Source organism: Heptranchias perlo, unplaced genomic scaffold (genome assembly GCF_035084215.1).
Source record: "Heptranchias perlo isolate sHepPer1 unplaced genomic scaffold, sHepPer1.hap1 HAP1_SCAFFOLD_70, whole genome shotgun sequence".
Lineage (NCBI taxonomy): Eukaryota > Metazoa > Chordata > Chondrichthyes > Hexanchiformes > Hexanchidae > Heptranchias > Heptranchias perlo.
The window spans coordinates 850,823-874,166 of record NW_027139729.1 but is presented as its reverse complement, the minus strand read 5'-3'; the positions used below and the strand labels follow the sequence as shown (position 1 = coordinate 874,166).

At 43.3% G+C, this 23,344-nt stretch overlaps 1 protein-coding gene and 1 non-coding gene across 2 annotated transcripts; both read left to right on the top strand.

Moving 5' to 3' along the window:
• The first annotated feature begins 14,499 nt into the window (after positions 1–14,499).
• trnag-ucc (transfer RNA glycine (anticodon UCC)) lies at positions 14,500–14,571 on the top strand. The gene has a single exon. It is a non-coding gene; the product is annotated as a tRNA-Gly (tRNA).
• Positions 14,572–18,198: 3,627 nt separating this feature from the next.
• Positions 18,199–19,596, top strand: LOC137318370 (zinc finger protein 235-like; the record flags this gene model as incomplete). Its single annotated transcript, XM_067981257.1, has 2 exons — positions 18,199–19,160; positions 19,329–19,596. Coding segments are annotated over 2 exons (1,086 nt in total), but the record flags the coding sequence as incomplete, so codon positions are not given.
• Positions 19,597–23,344: the final 3,748 nt, after the last annotated feature.

Genomic DNA, 23,344 nt, shown 5'->3' with positions numbered 1-23,344 from the left:
CTCCGAAAGCTTGTGAATTTAAAATAAAATTGCTGGACTATAACTTGGTGTTGTAAAATTGTTTACAATTGTCAACCCCAGTCCATCACCGGCATCTCCACATCATTTCCTGAGGAAGACGACGACAAAATACAAGATGACTTAAATAAGCTTGATGAAAGGCGGTGTCAATGGCCATTGAATTTCCAGAGAGAAAGGTGTGAGGTGGTGCATTTTGCTCGGTGGAATAAGGAGGCCACATACTGCTTGGAAAATAAGAGTCTAAATGGGGTAAAAGAGCAAAGGGATTTAGGGGTACAGATTGACAAATCATTAAAAGTAGCAACACAGGTTGATGAGGCCATAAAAAGCAAACACAGCACTGGGATTTATTTCTAGTGGAATAGAATTGAAAAGTAGATAAGTTATGTTGAACTGCAATTTAAACTGTCAAACCTTCTTCCAAACTGTTAAACCTTCCCTTTCTGAAATCCGTGCTGACTATTCTTTATTATATTTTCGGTTTACAGATGTTTTTCTATTGCTTCATTGAGTAAAGAATTCCATGATCACTCCTACCACCGACCTTTAGTTAACTGGTCTATAGTTCCCTGGACTTGTTCAATCTCCTGTTTTAAAATATAAGAATCACATTAACTGTCATCCAGTCCTCTGGCACAATTCCTTTTTGTGATGATTTTTTCTATATATGTAACAGTGCCTCTGCTATCCCTTCCCTTGTTTCATTTAATATGTGCAGATGGAATCCATCTGGACCAGGAGTTTAATCACCCTTTCTAACTTAAATGTCTTGATATCTTTATTGACCCCTTCCTCGAATATCATGTTCACCCTGTTAATCTCCCGGGTAAATACTGAGGCAAAGTAATCATTTAACATTTCTGCCATTTCACTTATGTTACCTGTGAGTTTATTTTGTGCATTCCTTGGTGGCACTGAAGCTATTCTGATTTTCCCTGTTTTATTTATGCGTCTGGAGAATAATTTACTATTTCTTTTGATATTCCTTGATAATTTAATTTCGTAGTTCCTCTTTGCTTCCCCAATTGTTCTTGTGAAATCTTCCTGGCCGTTTCCTTATTTAATATTTATAAATGAGAAATTCCACCAGCGTTTTGTGTCTGTTCAGGGGCTGGTGTTTGGGAACTATTTATTGTCTGTGATTAAAGTGCCAGAAAGTCAAAACCCAAACTCCACAGAAACACTCTATTTCTCCCTCGTAGTGAACAAAGTGCTGCAATGGTGAGCAGAGCTGCCTTCCAAGCAGTTAATTCCAACAGGTTTGAATCCCAGTTCGCTTAATTCAGAAACACCAAGACTGGAACCGAATTTGATGCTGTTCAGAGGGATCGTGTTTCCAAAACACAAACGGGTCTAATTTACATTTGAAAAAATACTTTAAAACTCATTTATATCCCCCATAATGTTGAATTGATCTCTGTCCCTTTTTATTATTATTTGCCCTGATCTGTACTGTGGATATTGGACACAATTGTCCGGATTCAGTGAAATTAATTGATTTTCTGAAGTTTTTCCCTCTGCTGATTCCCGTTCCTTATTTAAATTATGTCGGATTAACCTTTCTGATCTATAGAAGGGTCATAGTCCTGAACCGTTAACCCGAGCTTCCCTTCTCCACAGATGCTGCCGGACCTGCTGAGTATTTCCAGCATTTTTGGTAATTTTTCTCTCTATTTTATCCCTTTCACCTTTGACGGTCGCCATTAAAACTTCCAGCTTTATGCTCAATTTTTATTTCTGTTTCAGTTTGGTTTATTTGTATTAATCTAAATCGTGTCCTGAGAAATCAGACAGAAATATTGCGCAATGTACAGTGAAATATAATGGGGCAAATTCACAACAATCGAATGAGTAAAACAAAAACTTTATTCTGAATCAATTGTCTTAATATTTCACTGTCAAAATATGAAAAAATACGAGAGTAGAAGTTACAGAGAGAAACTATTTCCTCACATTGCACTTTGTCCTGAATCTGTCACAACGACAGACAATGTGAATTTGTTCCACTCTGTTACAGTTCTCCCTTACGGCCAGTAGATGTCAGACTGTATATTCATTCTTTATCTGTCAGTCTCCAGTACTGTCTGTGAGTTTGACATTAATTCTCTCTCTTCAGTCTCTGGTACTGTGTGTGAGTGTGAGATTGATTCTACATCTGTCAGTCTCCGGTACAGTGTGTGAGTGTGGGATTTATTCTGTATCCGTCAGTCTCTGGTACTGTGTGTGAGTGTGAGATTTATTCTGAACCTGTCAGTCTGTGGTACTGTGCGTGAGTGTGAGATTCATAATATATCTGTCAGTCTCCAGTACTGTATGTGAGTGTGGGATTTACTCTGTATCTGTCAGTCTCCGGTACTGTATGTGAGTGTGGGATTTACTCTGTATCTGTCATTCTCTGGTACTGTGTGTGATTGTGGGACTAATTCTGAATCTGTCAGTCTCTGGTACTGTGTGTGATTGTGGGATTAATTCTGAATTTGTCAGTCTCTGGTACTGTGTGTGAATTTAGGATTAACTCTGTATCTGTCAGACTCAGGTACTGTGTGTGAGTATGAGATTCATAAAATATCTGTCAGTCTCCGGTACTTTATGTGAGTGTGGGATTTACTCTGTATCTGTCAGTCTCTGGTACTGTGTGTGAGTGAGGGATTAATTCTGAATTTGTCAGTCTTTGGTACTGTGTGTGAATGTAGGATTTACTCTGTATCTGTCAGTCTCAGGTACTGTGTGTGAGTGTGGGATTCATTCTGAATCTGTCAGTCTCTGGTGCTGTGTGTGAGTGTGGGATTCATTCTGAATCTGCCAGTCTCTGATACTGTGTGTGAGTGTGGGATTCATTCTGTATCTGTCAGTCTCTGGTGCTGTGTGTGAGTGTGGGATTCATTCTGAATCTGTCAGACTCTGGTGCTGCCTGTGAGTGTGGGATTCATTCTGTGACAGTCAGTCTCTGGTATTATATCTCAGCGTAGGATTTATTCTGTAACTCAATCTCTGGGACAAAGTGCAAGTCTGGATTCGTTCTGTATTTTTATTTCAGGTTGCAGTATGTTGCATGAAACTGTGTCTTTAATGCATCGTCCTTTTTCTAGCGTTAATTTGTAATTATGGATACACTTTTGGATTTTGTTTTAATCAAACAATGTTTGTGAGTTTTGATGTAGGATTATATCTTAATTTCTGTGAAGACTATTTTAAATGATAATGTACATTTCAATACCTTACTGTGAAACTATTGGACTGGTATTTATTGTGTAGCTCAGTCTGGGCTAGTGGAATTGATACTTTATCTTTCAAGCTGACACTGTGTGATTTTTGGACTGGTATTTAATGTGTAGTTCAGTCTGCATTAATGGGATTGATACTGTATCTTTCAGTCTGACACTGTGTGCTGTATTTGGACTTGTGTGTAAGGAATAACTCAGTCTGCAATAATGGTATTGATGCCGTACCTTTCAGCATGAGTTGATCTGATTATTGGACTGGTTTGCAATGTGTAGCTAAGTCAACATGAATAGGATTTATACTGTATCTTTCAGTACGATAATGTATTCGAATGTTGGACCATAAAAATGTGAAGCTCAATCTGCACTAATGGAATTGATACTGTATCTTTCAGTATGATACTCTATTCGAATTTTGGACCATATATAATGTGTAGCTCAATCTGCACTAATGGAATTGATACTGTATCTTTCAATCTGACACAGAGATTTTTGGGCTGGTGTCTGTTGTGCAGCTCAGTCTGCACAAATGGAAATCAAACTGCATCTTTCAGCATGACCCTGAATGTGATTTCTGGACTGGTATCTAATGTGCAGCTCAGTCTGCACTAATGGGATTGATACTGTATCTTTCAGTCAGATACTGTGTGAGATTTGTATCCTGGTATGTAACGTGTGGGTCAATCTGTACTAATCAATTCGAAACTGTATCTTTCAATCTGACACAGAGATATTTAGACTGGTATGTGATGTGTTGCTCAGTCTTCATTAATGGAATTGATACTGTATCTTTCAATCTGATACTGTATGAGAATTTTGGACTTGTATCTAATGTGCAACACAGTCTCCGGTAAAGGAATTGAAACTGTCCATTTCATTCAGACACTATGAGATTTTTGGACATATATGTGATGCAAATATGGGTAACATCTGAACTGGTATCTAATTTATATCTTAGTGTCCAATATTGTCATGAATACTGCATCTTTAAGCTCATAATGTGTGTGAGTTGTGGGCTGGTATTTAATTTGAATCTCGGGGTACACTATTGTGATTGATTCTGTATCTATCAATCGGTACCATGTGTCAGTTCTATCTGGTATTTAATTTGTAGCTAAGGCTGAACTAATATGAGATTGACACAGTGCCTTTCAATCTGATACTGGGTGTGATTTTGGACTGGGAATTATTTATCTGCCGGTCAGTGGTGCTGAGTTGTTGTGAAATGGAAATTCCGTCTGTCTCTCCTGCTCTGTTTGACTGTTGGATTGGGATCAGTGTAGGATTAAATATTTCTGCTTGTCTGAGAATGTGGGACTGATGACCTGTCTGTGTCTCTGTGCTCTGTGAGTGATAATGTACATACTGTGTGTGAGAAGGAGCTGGCTGCACTGTTCCTTGTGCCTCGAGTGGAGGAAACATCACACTGATTCTGGGTCCTTCAAGGATTTGCCTCTGGAAGAAAAAGTATCTCTTGTAATTCAAGAACAGGTGAGGTAGAAAATACAAAAGTGATCAATTGAATCTCTCTGTTAATAATCATTGTAATATCCACAAATGAAAACCAGCGATACAAACAGTGTCAGTGTCTGACTCCACTGCAGTACTGCAGCACTCAGCTTCTGCACACCAGGTGTGTTGGGCTGTTTTACAACAATTTAGTGACATCCAAACACGGCCCACCCCCTGCACTGATCCATCAATGGGACGACCCGATGGGGCGGGGAGCTTTGCACATATCAGATTTCTAATCCCCTCTCCCTTGGGATGAACCATTCAACCGAAACAAAACAGCCACTGTTTAAAATGTGTCCTTCAAACTTCTCACATGATGCCTGCAATAGATGCTCTTTGTATAACACCCCACATCCTTACTGTCCGGCTCTGTTTACTGTTCAATAACAAACAAGAAATGTTAATGGGCGGGTTTAAAAAAAAATCAGATTTAATACCTGCCACAAATCACAAACACGCTCACACTGCACATTGTCCGGTTTCAGCAATTTGTTCCGAACTGTTGCAGTTCTGCTTCCGGCCAGTAGATGTCCCCAAACCCCGGGTCATTGAAGTTTGCAGATGAGAGAGGGACAGAAGATAAACTCATTCTTCACATTATATTGCACGGGTGGGATTTAGAAAAACTGGGAATGGAGACGAGCTGTAAGTACATTTTGTTGGACCAAACACTACTTGTAATGCTGTGTTAAATTCTGTAATTGATTGAGGGGATACTGTCTATACTGAGGAAGACTGGGACAAAATCAGCTTGCAGAACGGCCGTGTCAATGGCCATTGAATTTCAATATAGAAAGGTGTGATGTGGGGCATTTCGCTGGGGGGAATAAGGAGACCACATACTGCTTGGAAAATAAGAGTCTAAATGGGGTAGAGGAGCAATGTAAATCATCCTGAGAAATCAGAGACAAACACTGTGCAATATACAGTGAAATATAATGGGGCAAATTCACAACTATCGAATGAGTGAAACAAAAACTTTATTATGAATCAATTGTCTTCATTTTTCACCGTCAAAAAGTGCAAAAATACGAGAGTAAAAGTTACAGACAGAAACTTTCCTCACATTGCACATTGTCCTGTTTCTGCAACCATGACAGATCATGTGAATTTGTTCCCTCATTACAGTTGTCGATTACCGCCAGTAGAGGTCAGTCTCTGGTACTGTATATGAGAGTGGGATTTATTCTGTATATTTCAGTCTCTGGTACTGTATATGAGAGTGGGATTTATTCTGTATCTGTCAGTCATTGTTACTGAGTGTGAGCATGGGGTATATTCTGCATCTGTCAGTCTCCAGGTACTATATATAATTGATGCATTCATTCTGTATCTGTCAGTCTCTGGTACTGTCTGTTGTGGGATACATTCTGTATCTGCCATTCTCTGCTACTTTATCTCAGTGTGGGATTCATTCTGTAATTCAGTCTCTGAGACAATGTGCAAGTCTGGATTCATTCTGTATTCTTATTTCAATTTGCAGTATCGTATTTGATACTGTATCTTTAACACTTTAAATTATATACAGTTCTTCATCGAGCATTTAGTTTGTTAATGTGGATACATTTTCGATTTTCTTTAATCAAACGACGTGTGTGAGTTTTGGAGTAGTATTACATCTTAATCTCTGAAGTCGATTGTGAATGATAATGTACCTTTCAATCTGTTCACAGTGAAATTACTGGACTGGTATGTAATGTGTATTTCATTCTGCAATAATTCTGTATCTGAGTCTAACACTGTAGGTGATTTTTGGACTGGTATGTAATATGGAGCTCATCCTGCACTAAAGGAATTGATACTGTATCTATCAGTCTGATACTGTATGAAATTTTTGGACTGATGAGTAACATACAGATCAGTCTGTGTTAATGGAATTGATATTGTATCTTTGAGTCTGATACGGGATGAGATTCTTGGACTGCTATATAATGTGTGGCTCAGTCTGCACTAATTGAATCGATTCTGTATCTTTCAGTCTAAAATTGTATGAGATTGTTGGACTGATATATAATGTTGAGCTCAGGCGGTGCTAATAGAATTTAAATTATATCTTCCAGTCTGGTCATTTGTGAATTTTAGACTCGTATGTAATGTATAGCTCAGTCTGTACCAATGGTATTGATAATGTTTATTTCAGTATCACACGAGTATTTACCAATATATCTAATATGTAGCTCAGTCTGCACCAATAGAATTGATACTGTATCTGTAAATCTGCCACTATGAGATCTTTGAACTGGTCTGTAAAGTGTAACTCAGTCTGTAGTAATGTGACTGTGACATTCATACTGTATCTGTAGTCTCCAGTACAGTCTGTGAGTGTGGGATTCATTCTGTATCTGTCAGTCTCTGGTACTGTGTGTGTGTGGGATTCATTCTGTATCTGTCAGTCTCTGGTACTGTGTGTGAGTGTGGGATTTATTCTGTGTCTGTCAGTCTCTGGTACTATGTGTGAGTGTGGGATTCATTCTGTATCTGTCAGTCTCTGCTCTGTGTGTGAGTGTGGGATTCATTCTGTATCTCTCAGTCTCTGCTCTGTGTGTGAGTGTGGGATTCATTCTGTATCTGCAGGTATCAGGCACTGTGTGTGAGTGTGGGATTCATTCTGTATCTGTCAGTCTCTGGTACTGTGTGTGAGTGTGGGATTCATTCTGTATCTGTCAGTCTCTGCTCCTGTGTGTGAGTGTGGGATTCATTCTGTATCTGTCAGTCTCAGGTACTGTGAGTGAGTGTGGGATTCATTCCGTATCTGTCAGTCTCTGCTCCTGTGTGTGAGTGTGGGATTCATTGTCTGTCAGTCTCTGGTACCGTGTGTGAGTGTGGGATTCATCCTGGATCTGCCATTCTCTGCTACATTATCTGAGTGTGGGATTCATTCTGTAATTCAGTCTCTGAGACAATGTGCAAGTCTGAATTCATTCTGTATTCTTATTTCAGTTTACAGTATCGAATTTGAAACTGTATCTTTAATACTTTAATTTATATACAGTTCTTCATCTCGTGTTTAATTTGTAAATATAGATACACTTTTCGATTTTCTTTAATCAAACATGTGTGAGCTTTGGAGTAGTATTACATTTTTATCATTCACAATAGAGTTAAGAGATTATGTACCTTTCAATCTGTTCACAGTGAAATTATTGGATTGGGATGTAATGTTTAGCTCAGTCTGCAATAATGGGATTAATTCTGTATCTCAATCTGTTATTGTATGAGATTTATGCACTGGTATGTAATATGTAGCTCAGCCTGCACTAAAGGAATTAATACTGTATCTATCAGTCTGACTCTGTGAGATTTTTGGACTGGAATGAGATGTGTAGCTCAGTCTTCAATAATGGAAGTGATACTGAATCTTTCGATCTGATATTCTCTGTGATTTTTGGACTGGTGAGTAACATGGAGCTCAGTACGTGCTATGGAATTGATATTGTATCTTTGAGTCTGATCGGGTATGAGATGCTTGGACTGCTATATTATGTGTGGCTCAGTCTGCACTGATGGAATTGATAATGTATCTTTCAGTCTAATATTGTATGGGATTTTCAGTCTGGTATGTAATGTACAGGTCAGGCAGTGCTAAAAGAATTGATACAGTATCTTCCAGTCTGATCATTTATGAGGATTTTGGACTCGTATGTAATGTGTAGCTCAGTCTGAAACAATGGTATTGATAATGTTTATTTCAGTATAATACTCTCTGAGTATTTACTAATATATCTAATATGTAGCTCAGTCTGCACTAATGGAATTTATACGATATCTTTCAATCTGACACGATGATATCTTTGAACTGGTATGTAAAATGTAACTCAGTCTGCAGTAGTGTGATTGTGAGATTCATTCTGTGACTGTCAGTTCTTGATTCTCTTTGTGACTGTGGGATTCATTCTGTATCTGTCAGCATCTGGTACTGGTTGTGAGTGAGGGATTCATTCTGTATTGGTCAGTCTCTGGTACTGTATGTGAGTGTTGGATTCTTTCTGCATCTGTCAGTCTCTGGTGCTTTATGAGAGTATGGGATGAACTAATATCTGTCAGTCCTTGGTATTGTATGTGAGTGTGGGATGAACTCAGTATCTGTCAGTCCTTGGTACTGTCAGCCCGTTTGGGATTCATTCTGTTTCTGTCATCTCTGGTTCCATACTTGAGTGTGGGATTCACTCTGTGTCTGGCAACCTCTCGTACTGTATGTGTGCTTGGGATTCCTTCTGCATCTGTCAGTCTCTGCTACAGTATATGAGTGTGAGATTCATTCTGTGTTTGTGTGTCTCTGTACTGTATCTGAGTGTGAGATTCATTCTGTATCTGTCCATAATTATTCTCTCAGATTACATTATGGTATTCAATACTGTAGCTTTAATATCTTAATGTTAAAGTAGTTTTTCTCATTATTTAATTGGTAAATATGGATACACTTTAGGATTTGATGCTGGAGGTTTCAATCAGATAATTTGTATGATTTTGGACTACTATTAAATCTGTATCTCTGTCAGTATTGTTGTGAATGATAATATATCTTTCAACCTGATATGGTGACATTTTTGAATTGGTATATAATGTGTAGATCAGTCTGCACTGAAGGAATTGATACTGCATCTTTAAGTTTTATTATAAGATTTTTGGACTCGTGTGTAATGTGTGCTCACAGAATTGATACTTTATCTTTAAATCTCATACTATGAGTTTATTATAAACTGGTATCTAATGTGTTTCTCAGGTTACACAGTCACAGCATTTCTCAATCTGATACTGTACATGAGTTTTGGACTTGCAATTTGTATTCGAATGGTACACTATTCGAATGGATACTTCATGTATTAAACTCACGTGTGTGTGAGAGAGATTTAGGCAAGCATACAATTGGAATCTTGGGGTATCTGGGATTTAATTCATGGCTAAAGTTTTCCTTTTTCGAAATTGACAATCTGAAAGCATGACTTTGGACTGGGATTTTTGTATCCACCTGTCAGCGGGACTGAGTTCGGGGGAAATGGAACAGCGTCTGCCTCACCTGCTCTGTTTGAATGTTGGATTGAAAATGTGTCTCTGGAACTTGGGATCAGTGTGGGACTGACTACTTCTGCTGTCTGAGACTGTGGAGCTGATGATCTGTCTGTATCTCTGTGCTCTGTGAGTGATAAAGTACTTACTGTGTGTGAGAAGGAGCTGACTGCACTGTTCCTTTGCCTCGGATGGAGGAAACTTCACATTCATTCTGGCTCCTTCAAGGGTTTGACTGTAGAAAGAAACATATATCTTGTAACTCAAGAACAGGTGAGGTCGAAAATACAGAAGTGATCAGTTTAATATCTGTGAATAATTATTTTGAATATCCACAAATGAAAACCAGTGATACAAGCGGTGTCAGTGTCTGACTCCACTGCAGTACTGCAGCACTCAGCTTCTGCACACCAGGTGTGTTGGGCGATTTTAAAACAATTTAGTGACATCCCCTCCACTGATCCATGAATGGGACTACCCGATGGGGCAGGGACCTTTGTACAGGTCAGGTTTCTAATCTCCTCTCCCATGGGACAAACCGTTCAAATGAAAGCAAACAACCGCTGTTTAAATTGTGTCCTTCACACTTCTCACCTGATGCCTGCAATCAAAACTGCTTGTCTAACTCCCCACATCCTGACTGTTCACTGTCCAGTAACAGGGTGAGACTGGAACTAAACCAGGAACATTCACCACTGATTTGGGGAGAGAAAGCAGCAATGATTTTAAATAGCAGGTTCTTCCCATTCTCTCTCCCTTCCCCTGGACACACCCTGGACACACACAGCCCGAGAATGACCTCTCCCTTCCCCCGCTCACTCCATGTTCCGGGACCAGTTCCTGATCCACTCCGCCTCTTACAAACAGCCCCCGGACTCCCCCTGACCTTCCCCCGGACTCAATGCCGATCTCTGAGCCCATCTGCGGACACGGTCCCGAAGCGATGAGCTGCTGTAACGAGGCTGCTCTTTGCTCCCTTCCCCCGGGGGCCGTGATCTCTCCATTCCCGGCTGTTTTAAACCATCTTCTTCCGCTCACTGAGGGAATGGCGCCCACAGGCCGAGCTGGGGGAGGGGAGCGCGCATGCGCTCTTCTGCTCACCAACAACCAGCGCTGGGGGCGGGGCTGAGTCACGCATGCGCAGATATCTGGTTGAATTCCCAATACAAAAATCGATGGAAACTTTCCCCAATTGGAATTTTTCAGAGTCTGAGCAAAGGAAGTGGGTCTGGGGGAAAGGTCAGAGGGAATGGGGTCCACAGGCAGTGCAGGAACAGGCACCAGAATGGAAAACAGATGGGATTCCACCAGTGCCCAACGCTGGAATCCAGACTGACTTTACAATCTCTAACTATTAAACTAGATGTTTCCATCCCTGCTGTTTCTCTCGGTATCTTTTGATGGTAAAGAGCCTTTCAGTGATAAAGTGGGCGGCTCTGAAATGAGCCAATGGGCTCTGTTCATTCTTGGACTCTTTACTGATAAAACTGACGCGTGAGGAAGAAACTGGAGGAAGGATTTCTCAAACCAATCCTGGAAAACATGGAGGAAAGAGTGAGTCGGTGTGTTTGTCGGGACCATGTAGGATTAATATCCGATAGCAGAAGTCCCAGATTAATTTAATCAGAGTGATACTCTCGATGACTGAGAGTAATACCGAACGTCCCTCTGCTGCAAAACAGAATATAGTACAACAGGCAAGAGAGAGTCAAATGTGGCCCATTGTTTTTTCACTCTCTGAACTGAGGGTGGGATTAATAGTGTGTCTGCCTCTGGTCCAATATCAGTGAGAGATGAGATTGCATCTTTTGTCTCTCCAATGGGATCTTTCTGGATAACACTTGGCTTTGCAGCTCAGTCTGCAACTGATACTCTGGCACTGTGTCTCTCCGCGCTGTCTCTCACCGTATCTGTCTCGCTTTATCTCGCTTTCTGGTGCTGGAGATGAACACACTGATAGGAAGTGTAAGACTGACAGTGTATGTTTGTCTTTCTCTAATGCTGGACATGAAGGTGTGATATTGTCTGATATAAAACAGAGGGAATGGGATGTCCGGGCCGGGCCTCACTGTAACTGGGGATGTGTTCGGCTCCAGTCCCAGTTCAAGGTCATCATCTTTTCACAGATTGAGGGCAAGTGTCTCTGTGAGAAGGTAACACTGGTGGAGAAACTCCGCGTCATAACTCAAACCCCAACAGATGAGATTCTCAACATCAGCTGGAATAAAGTGTTTGTGAACTGCTGAACCCGTCTGGGAGGGAATGTGTGGGGAGATAGAATCGGGTCTGGGACTGAAATGGAAGGAGGCGGGTTGACTTGTTAACGAAGGGACTGTATTTCGGCAGGAATATTACTGACTGTTAATTGCAACGGGGCTTATTTAAAAGCTCCGGATTTCTGGAAATCTTTGAATATGAAGCCCGAGTCTGTAAGGGTTTGTGCGGAGCGCTGTGTTTCGGTTCTATTATCGATAAACGGTTTGTAATTGGCGGATGGAGAAAGCTGGAGGTGGAGCTGGAAGATCAGAGGCCGCTCTCTGCTCTGTTTTTCACTGTCTCCTCCGCTCCCTCCCTCTCTGTTCAATCCCCCATATGGAACCAAAGCGGATAGCTGGACTCTAAACTAGGTTCATTAGTCAACAAGACGAAAGGCGAGTAATGTTTCTGATCTCCTGAGCACCAGGCAATTCACTGTTATTTGTTTCTGTGCAGAGTTACATTTCAATGATTCCCCAGTGTGTTTAATGCGTTATGTAAATAATCTAACAAAATAGAACAGAAAGGGAGCGAAGCGCTGAATCCCACAGATGTAGAAAGGTTAGTCGAGCAGTTCTGGTGATGCTTTACGAGCCCAGCATGGCAAGTATTTCAAATAAACACAAGAAATCTGGTGATGTGTGGACTGGGGTCCATAAGTCACCATTTAAATTACCGGACTGTGGTCGGTGCCCTGACTCCAGTCCCATTAATACCTCATCTCGGCTACAACGAGAATAAAGCAGCTCAAAGCCACGCTGGTAGCATGATATCAGCGTCTCCCTTCAGACAGTAACCAGCCCTTTCACAGATACAGTGGGTGGCTCTGAAAAGAGCCTTTACATCGAGTTACATCGAAACTACAGCACAGAAACAGGCCATTCGGCCCAACTGGTCTGTGTTGCCGTTTATGCTCCACACGAGGCTGCTCCCTCCCTACTTCATCTAACTCTATCAGAATACCCTTCGATTCCTTCCTTCCTCATGTGTTTCTCTAGCTTCCCCTTAAATGCACCTGTGCTATTTGCCTGAGCTGCTCCTTGTGGTAGCATTTTCCACATTCTAACCACTCTTTGGGTAAAGCAGTTTCTCCTGAATTCCCTATTGGATTTATTAGCGACTATTTTATATTTATTACCTTTAGTTTTGGACTCCCCACAAGTGGAAACATTTTCTCTATGTCTACCCTATGAAACCCTATCATAAGACCTCTATCAAGTCACCCCTCAGCCTTCTCTTTTCGAGTGAAAAGACCCCCAGTCTGTTCAGCATTTCCCAATAAGAATATCCTCTCATTTCTCGTATCATGAGAATCTTTTTTGCACCTTCTAAGTCCTTTATATAATATGGAGACCAGAACTGTGCACAGTACTCCAAGTGTGGTCGAACCAAAGTTCCATACTATTTTAACATAACTTCTTTGATTTTCAATTCTATCTCTCTAGAATGAATCTCAGTGTTTGATTTGCCTTTTTGTGACCTTATTAACTTGCGTCGCTACTTTCAGTAATTTTTATATCTGTACCACGAGATCCATTTGCTACTCTAGCCCGTTTCGACTCTTATTATCCAAGCAGTGTGTGACCTCCTTATTCTTCATTCTGCAACTTTATTAATGTCCTCTTGCATTTTGATGCATTCTTCCTTTGTATTAACTACATCGCCCAATTTGTTGTCGTCCACAAATTTTGAAATTGTACTTCCGATTCTCGAGTCCCGAATTGTTCATGTAAATTGTGAACGGTGGTCCTAACACCGATCCCTGTGGAACTCCGCTTCCCACCTTTTTGACAATCTGAGTAACTACCCTTAACCTCTATTCTCTGTTTTCTGTTTTGATGCCAGCTTGCAAACCATTCTATCACATGTCCCTGAACCCACGTGCTCTGAACTTAGCCATGAGTGGACAATGCATTGCCTTATCGAAGGCCTTCGGAAAATCCAAATATATTGCATCAACTACATGAACCTTGCTCTCCTTGGGTCTCTCTCAGAGTGTTTACACTGCCCGCTCACCCTCACTGATATTCTATCTTTGAACTGCTGTAATATTGTCCTTTAGTAATATTGCTGCTCCTCCTCCTTTCCCTATTTCTCTGTCCTTTCTAACGATCTTATAGACTTGAATATGAAGCTGCCATTCGTGCCCAGCTGGTAGTCAGGTCTCCATAATGATTTAATGTAATTATCTAACTTTACTCAATGGCTGATGTGAGCTGCGGCAAAATGTATTTCCAGCCGGTCAAGTATTGCAGGTATCGACTGTCTCTTCAGTCCGATATCAGGTGAAGAATTACTGGCTGTTGTGTAATTTCCATTGATTGGGGGTTGGCGTCATCGACTGTGCGGAAACGAGAACTGCAACAGAGCGAGAAAGGATCCGTCAGAAACCAGTTTCAATGAAGAACAAAATCCAACAGCCTGCAGTGTCTGTTCAGGGTCTGATGTTTGAGAGCAATTTGATCATCCCTGATTGTCAGCGATGGTGGTATAGTGGTGAGCATAGCTGCCTTCCAAGCAGTTAACCCGGGTTCGATTCCCGGCCATCGCATTTCAGTATTCTTATTAAATTATTTCCATCATTAAGTTTGCCATCGAATTTGTTGCAGTTCAGCTGGATATTGTTTCCAAAACATAAACTGGTATAATTACAGCAAAATGTTTACAACGTTAATTTATTTTTCCTATAGAAGGAATAGATTACAAATATACTGGAAATAGTGAGCTACCAAGGGTCTAACGAGAGTGAGGAAGGCAAATGATATGTTCGCTTTTATTGCAAGGGTGTTGCAATATAAGAGTAATAAGGACTTGCTGCAATTGTACAATGAGGAGATATTGTGTAAAATTGGCCGATATTCGCTGGAGTTTAGAAGAATGAGAGATGATCGCATTGAAACGTGTCAATTTTTTAGACGGCTCGACAGGGTAGATGCGGAGAGGCTGATTCCCCTGGCTGGAGAGTCAAGAAATTGAGGTCAGAGTATCAAGATCAGTGGTCGGCCATTCAGCATCGACATGAGGAAAAAATTCTTCACTCAAAGGGTTGTGAATCTTTGGAATTCCTCCCCCAGAGGGCTGTGGATGCTCAGTCGTTGAATATATTGAAAGCTGAGATCGATAGATTTTTGGACGCTAATGGCATCAAGGTATGTGGGGATGGGGCGAGAAAGTGGAGTTGAGGTCGAAGATCAGCCATGATCTGATTGAATGGCGGAGCAGGCTCGCGTATCGTATGGCCTACTCCTGCTCCTATTTCTTATATTCTTATGTAGAGAGCCTTATATCCAAGTGTGCTGATGACACTAAGTTAGGTAGCACCGTAAACATTATAGATGGGAGCAGAAAGTTGCAAAGGGACATTGATAGATTCAGTGAGTGGGCAAAACTGTGGCAGATGGAGTTCAACGTGGGGAAGTGTGAGGTCATCCACTTTGGACCATAAAAAGATAGGTCAGAGTATTTTCTAAAGGGCAAGAAACTAGGAACTGTGGATGAGCAGAGGGGTTAATGAGACCAAGTACAGAATTCACTAAAAGGTGCAAAAATAAGTTAAAATGGTCATGGTATTTTGATGTTTATTTCAAGGGACAGGAAATAAAAATGAGTGGCAGTTATGTCACAGTTATTCAGAGCTCTGGTTAGAGCTTATTTAGAGTATTGTGTTCAGTTCTGGGCACCGCACCTCTGGCAGGATAAGAACATAAGGAATATGAGCAGGAGTAGGCCTTACGGCCCCTCGAGCCTGCTCCGCCATTCAATGGATCATCTGCTCTTAACTGCCCGATCCCCATATCCCTTGATTGTCTTGTCCAAAAATCTATCAAACTCAATCTTGAATACACTAAACGACTGAACATCCACAACCCTCTGGGGTGGAGAGAACTGTATCGACGAAGATAAAGGGAATGAAATGAACTGTGTCATACAGTTACATTTCGCTGCTCTGTCTGACCATTTTAGTCACGACTTCCCTGCAGAGGGATTTGAAAATTCGATGGAAAAGCGTTGGGTGAAAGATCCTTTTGCTTTCGAAAATCCTGAATCTATAATGAAGCTAAATTTGATGCCTGATCAAGAAAACGGGCTGATGCGACTCACCTGTGACAGCGCACTGAAAACACGCCTCAAGTCATTCAGTTTGTCTTATTTTTGGATCAGTGCTTTCAAAGATTATCCACTGTAAGTAAGATTAGTGTTCTGTTGTTCCTGCCGTTCACAAAAACCTACATCTGCGAACTGGGATTTTCGACTTTGAGAAGGTTAAAAACAAGAGAAAGAAACCGACTCAACCCTGCCTGATATGCGTGGAGCGCTTTCATCTTGTGATCCAGATTGGAACGAGATCATGAACAACAGGCAGACACATCCGTCACATTAAGTAAGTGAAACTCAACCTGAACTTTTATTTACTGTATTGACACAATATTTCAAATGTTTTTCAAGTAACGTCGATGTCTAATTTTAGTTATTACTTGAAATGAAGTGAAGAGCATGGACTGACCTTTATTGGGATTTGATGAAAACTCCAGCCGGAAGATATTATTGTTTTGGATCCCTGGGGGAAGTGTTTTCCTTCCACTGGGTCACGAGGAAAAATGTTTGTGAAACACTGTTCCACATTGTACGGTCAGTGTCTGTTCAGCAAACCGACCCTCAATTCCTCAGTCCGTATTTCGAGAAACGCTTCTGTGCGCGACGCCGGCAAAAAAACACTGACCGACTCCCGGTGACTAATGGCGGCCGGAAGCCCCACAATCCCCCGCGACCTAGAAAACCCTCTATCTCTCCAAGGCGCTGATTTCGCGATCAGACTGCGCATGCTCCCCAGGCCCGCCCTGCATTCTGGGAGCGCTTCGGCCCTGCAGTTTGTCGCGAGTCGGACTCGGTGGAAACAGGAGAAGAAACCGGGAAGCGGCGGGTGGGACGAGGGAGGCGCTGGGTGAGGGGTTTAATGGTGCTAAGGGCACCCGGGCCGCCCGTCCGCCGGGCCCCCCGGCTCTGATTCGGGTTCTGAGCCGCACTCGGTGTTGCTGAGACTCCGCTCGGCCCCGCTCAGTGTCTCCGACCAGAACCGCGCATGCTCTGGCCATGGGCCCTTCCCGCGCCTGCGCGCTGCTGACCTTTGAATTGAGATAGACCGTATTCTACCGCGCGGGGCATTTTGGGTAAGATTATCGCCATTGTAAAACCCTCTTGCCGATATTTCTGTGATGGGGTGTCAAAGGGCGAGGTTTACCAATCAAAAGCAAAATACTACGGATGCTGGAAATGTGAAACATAAAGAGAAAATGCTGGAAATCCTCAGCAAGTCAGGCAGCATCCGCGGAGAATGAAACAGAGTTAACGTTTCAGATTAGTGTTAAGGTTTTGTCAGAACTTGAAGAAGTGAAAGAATTAACAGTTTTTGAGCAAGTAGAGAGGCAGGGAAAGAGGGGGCGGGGAGGGAAAGAACAAAAGGGAAGGTCTGTGATAGGGTGGAGGGCAGGAGTGATGAAGCAAAAAAAGGGATGAAGCTGCAAGGCAAGGTGGGTGGCAATGGGTCAAGTCAATAAACAAAGGATGACTCCAGTCGAGCTTTAAAGGGCTGCAGTCAGCTGGATGCGTGAATGAGGCCGTGAGCCAAAGGAAGCGAATTTGAAGCGGAGAGAGAGGGACACGCTGTGTAACCGGGCGCAAACACTCATCCGCAGCCCAGACATCACTTCTTTCCCACGAGGCGTGAAAGGACTATATTAATTACAATAATCCATGTTCTTTGATTTTGAATAGTTTAGTTTCTAAATTGAATCATGTTTCTCCAATTATATTTCCCAACTCAGATTCAAGGCCTCCAACCCAACCCAAATGTTGGAGATGGTGTGATGGGTTTGGGTTCCAGCAGAGGGAGGAGGGTGAGTGTGTGAGACGGGGATTTACAGTCTGGGGGAATGAGCAGGAAGAATGTTCCATAGAAACTAGAATTGCCTGTTCTGAATTTCTATTCTGTATTCACAGTGAGGACTTTTGTAAACTCCAGTGCACTGATTGTGGAAAGAGCTTTAACCAGTTCCACAACCTGTAAAAACATCGCACCATTCACAGCGGGGAGAAACCGGACACATGTTCTGTGTGTGAACGAGGCTTCAACTGATCGTCCAAACTGGAGAGACACAAGGACACCCGTAGGATGGAGAAACCGTGGAAATGTGGGGACTGTGGGAAGGGATTCAATTACCCGTCCCAGCTGGAAACTCATCGACGCAGACACACTGGGGAGAGGCCGTTCACCTGCTCCGTGTGTGGGAAGGGATTCACTCAGTCATCCCACCTGCAGGCGCACCAGCGAGTTCACACTGGGGAGAGGCCATTCACCTGCTCCATGTGTGGGATGAGATTCACTCTCTCGTCCAGCCTCATTGAACATCAACTTGTTCACACTGATAAGAGACCTCTTAAATATTTTGACTGTGACAAGAGTTTAAAAAGCAGAAATGAGCTGCTGAAACTCCAACGCACTCACACTGGGGAGAGGCCGTTCACCTGCAATGAGTGTGGGAAGGGATTCACTCAGTCATCCAACCTACTGACACACCAGCGAGTTCACACTGGGGAGAGGCCGTTCACCTGCTCCGTGTGTGGGAAGGGATTCACTCAGTCATCCAGCCTTATTGAACATCAGCTTGTTCACACTGATAAGAGACTTTTCAAATGTTCTGACTGTGAGAAGAGCTTTAAAAGAAAAAGTGATCTGCTGAAACACCAACGCACTCACACTGGGGAGAGGCCGTTCACCTGCTCCGTGTGTGGGAAGGGATTCACTCAGTCATCCAGCCTCCTGATACACCAGCGAGTTCACACTGGGGAGAGGCCGTTCACCTGCTCCGTGTGTGGGAAGGGATTCACTCGATCATCCCACCGGTTGAGACACCAGCGAATTCACACTGGGGAGAGGCCGTTCACCTGCTCCGTGTGTGGGAAGGGATTCACTCATTCATCCAGCCTTCTGACACATCAACTTGTTCACACTGATAAAAGACCTTTTAAATGTTCTGACTGTGAGAAGAGCTTTAAAAGAAAAAAGGATCTACTGACACACCAACGTACTCACACTGGGGAGAGGCCGTTCACCTGCACTGAGTGTGGGAAGAGATTCAGTCAGTCATCCAACCTGCAAACACACCAACATATTCACAATGGGGAGAGGCTGTTCACCTGCTCCGTGTGTGGGAAGGGATTCACTCGTTCATCCTACCTCAGTGAACATCAACATGTTCACACTGATAAAAGACCCTTTCAATGTTCTGACTGTGAGAAGAGCTTTAAAAGAACAAGGGATGTACTGAGACATCAACGTATTCACACTGGGGAGAGGCCGTTCACCTGCTCCGTGTGTGGGAAGGGATTCACTCTGTCAACCAGCCTACTAATACACCAGCGAGTTCACATGTGACTGCATTGGTTGGATTCTGCTGTTATCACTGCTGTTAATCGCATTCAGGAGTAAACCGTGTTCATTCTGGCAGTTGGGGGCTGTTTCTGATGTTAATAATCCATTTCACTGGACTGCAGTATCAGAATTCTGTACAAGTGTCAAATAAATCAGCTTTCTTTCAAACACAGTTTTTCTAGTCCTTGATAGCTCGATGATAAGACAAGGTGATTGAGGACTTATGATGAAGTGAGTGGAATCCATCTTTGAACTGAGTTCCTCCACCTTTTTAAAAGATGGATCTACAACATGTCCAACTCTGACAGGACAGAATATTCTATTATATCACAGGGTCCACTTCAATCAGCCTGAGCAGATTTCCACTACCCTTGATTTAAGCTTATGCCCTCTTGTTCCGAAACATCACTTCCTCCCCTTTGTATTCCAGTCCTCGAGATAAAGGCCAACATTCCATTAGTCTGTGATTTTTTATCTGTGCCCGAGCTTTTAGTGATTTGTGTACATGGACACCCAAATCCCTTTGCTTCTGCACCGTTCCCAGTCTCTCACTTTAAGAAAATACTCCAATGTTTCCTTTTTGCATCCAACGTGAATGATCTCACACTTCCCCACATTGTACTCGATCTGCCACAGTTTGTCCATTCACTTAAACTGTCTCTTTGTAACTTCCTGCTCCCATCTACAGCACTTCCTGTGCCTCCTAACTTAGTGTCACCTGGAAACTTGGATCTACAACTCTCTATTCCTTCATCCAAGTTATTGGTAAATATGGTGAAAAGCTGAGTACAGATCCCTGGGGATACGATTTTTAAAATTCGCCAATCAAAGAACATTCCCTTTATCCCTACTCTCTTCTCCGACCACCCAACCAATTCCAACCCAATTCACAAAGCAACTTTCAATTTTGTGCACTTTTATTCATTCATCTCTTGTGCTGAACCTTATCAAATGCTTTCTGGAAGTCCATATAGACAACATCCATATTCAATCCCCTGTCCACCTTGTTAGTGAGCTCAGAACGTTCAACTAGATTACTCAGACATGAGCTGCCCTTCACAATCCATCTTCACTCTCTTTGAACAGCTCATTTTGTTTCTGATGATAGATTTCAGTAATTTCCCAACAACTGACTTTAAACTGACAGGTCTATATTTTCTTGGTTTCTCCCTCCCTCCTTTCTTAAATAACGGAGTGACATTTTCAAATTTCATATCCAAAAGCACAATTCCTCAGTCTAGAGAGCTATGGGAAATTATGACTAATGCATCTGCAATTTCCCCACCCGTTTCCTTTAATACCGTGAGGTGGGAACCATCAGGTCCTGGAGATTTCATTCTTTTTTTCAAGTTATTTATTTATATGACTGTGTATAACAGGACTGAGTATTTCAGCGCTGAGTGTGTGTATAACAGGACTGAATGGCCCAGCCCTGACTGTATAACAGGACTGATTGTCCCAGCACTGACTGTGTGTATAACAGGACTGAGTGTCCCAGCACTGACTGTGTGTATAACAGACATGAGTGTCCCAGCACTGACAATGTGTATAACAGAACTGAGTGTCCCAGCACTGACTGTGTGTATAACAGACATGAGTGTCCCAGCACTGACAATGTGTATAACAGGACTGAGTGTCCCAGCACTGACAATGTGTATAACAGGACAGAGTGTCCCAGCACTGACTGTGTGTATAACAAGACTGAGTGTTCCAGCACTGACTGTGCGTCGAGTGTATATGGGCTGTGCGCGGAGATAAATGGGTGGGGTAGAATCCATGATCGGGTGGAGTGACATGGGGTTGTCGGTGGAGATTAATTCGGTTGGAGGAGGTTACAGAGATCGGGAGGGGGCGAGGACCATGGAGGGATTTGAATACGAGGATGAGTGTCTTAAAATCGAGCCTTTGTCGGATCGGGAGCCAATGTAGTAACACACAAACAGAAACTTACGGTTCACTGCCCGGCAGACAAGTGGGGAAGACACTGATGTCCGCGGAGGAACAGTCAGGTTCACAGCAGCAGTCAAGTTCGCAGACTTCGCCAGTCAGGTCACAGGTACAAATGGGAACTTTTGGAACAAGACACACACAGTGAAATCTTACAACAGAGCACGGACGGTCTCAAAGACCACCTCCCTCCTTTGTCTGAATCCACGATCGCCGTCTTCACCATCTCCCAAAATCAATCTGCAGACTTATCCTCCCACTGCTTTCTACTCACCGAATTACAGCTTCCAGATACCCAGCACAACCCACTTAATAAATAATAATAATTATGTGGAGAGAATAGAGAAGCTGCGATTACTCTCTTTGGAGCAGAGAAGGTTCAGGGGAGATTTACCAGAATGGTACCGGGGATGAGGGACTTCAGTTACCGGTAGAGACTGGAGAAGCTGGGATTGTTCTCCTTCGAGCAGAGACGGTTAAGGGGAGATTTAATAGAGGGGTTGAAAATGAGGAGGGGTTTTGATGGAGTCGATGGGGAGAAACTGTTGCCACAGGCGGGAGGGTCGGTAACCAGAGGACACAGATTGAAGGGAATTGGGAAAAGAGCCAGAGGGAGATGAGGAGAATGTTTTTAGGCAGCGAGTTGTTCTGATCTGGAATTCACTGCCTGAAAGGGCGGTGGGAGCAGATTCAATAATAACTTTCAAAAGGGAATCGGGTCAATCCTTGAAGGGCGGAAATTTGCGGGACTGTGGGGAAAGAGCAGGGGGGAGTGGGACTAATGAGATCGCTCTTTCACAGGGCCGGCACAGGCGCGATGGGCCGAGCGGCCTCTTTCAAAGAGCCAGGAGAGGCGCGATGGGCCGAGCGGCCTCTTTCACAGAGCCGGCACAGGCGCGATGGGCCGAGCGGCCTCTTTCACAGAGCCGGCACAGGCGCGATGGGCCGAGCGGCCTCTCTCTGTGCTGTTTGATTCTCGCTCACTTTTGGGCTCCGACCCACGGCCCGTTTGACGGGGAGGCGGGAGAGTGACTCCCCCCCGAGCCCAGCTCGACACCGGGCGCTGACAGAGTGGAGATTCACGGGGCCCGCAGGAGGCCCCGAGTAACTTCCCCCGTCTCCCCACCCTCCCCTCTCAGGCCACTCCCGGGTGCGGGCCCTCCCTCTGTCGGCCTCGCCCCCGCCCACAGCACCGCCCGCCCGCCGTCATCTTCCCGGCGCCGGCCTGTTGCTGAGGGAACGCGGCACAGGAACCGCGCGGCGCATGCGCGGCATCCCTCTGGCCCGAGCGGCACCTACGCCTCGTGACGTCAGCGCGAAAACGTGTGTGACGCTTCAGAGTGTCACGTGGTGGAAGTTGTCAGCCCTGGAGACGGGGGGAGGAGAGAGCTGTCAATCAAAGTGACCGGATTCAGCACTCACTGCGGACAGGGTTTGGAGAATTTGTTCAAAATGCAAAACGTGCAAGAATGAAATAAAATTTGAAATGCAGCAAAAAAGGAAAAAAAACTGCAAATACAATAAGCTGAATTTAAAACAGAAATGTCTAAACTCACATAAGGCTGATGGTCTGGGTCCTCCCGGCACTATTAGTCTTCTCTACCGGGGTATTGGATGAGCAGAATGCTTGAATGTAACTTTTTTTAATGCAGATGGCGCTGGATGTATGGAATGGACCAGCGAGTGAGGCAGTGGGGCCTGATTGTATCAGCAAATTCCAGAGAGCTGAAAGTGGTACCTTGGGATACGACAGCCTCGAAATTTAAAATAATTTTTGGTGCATGTGCACTAGTTTTTTTGATTGCTGTACCTGGACACCTAAGCCTCTTTGCTCCTCGACAGTCCCCAATTTCTCACCATTAGGAAAATTCTCCTATTTCTCACCTGGTGCCAGCAATAGAATTACATAGAATGTGCAGAAGGTCCATGCCGGGGATTATGCTCCACA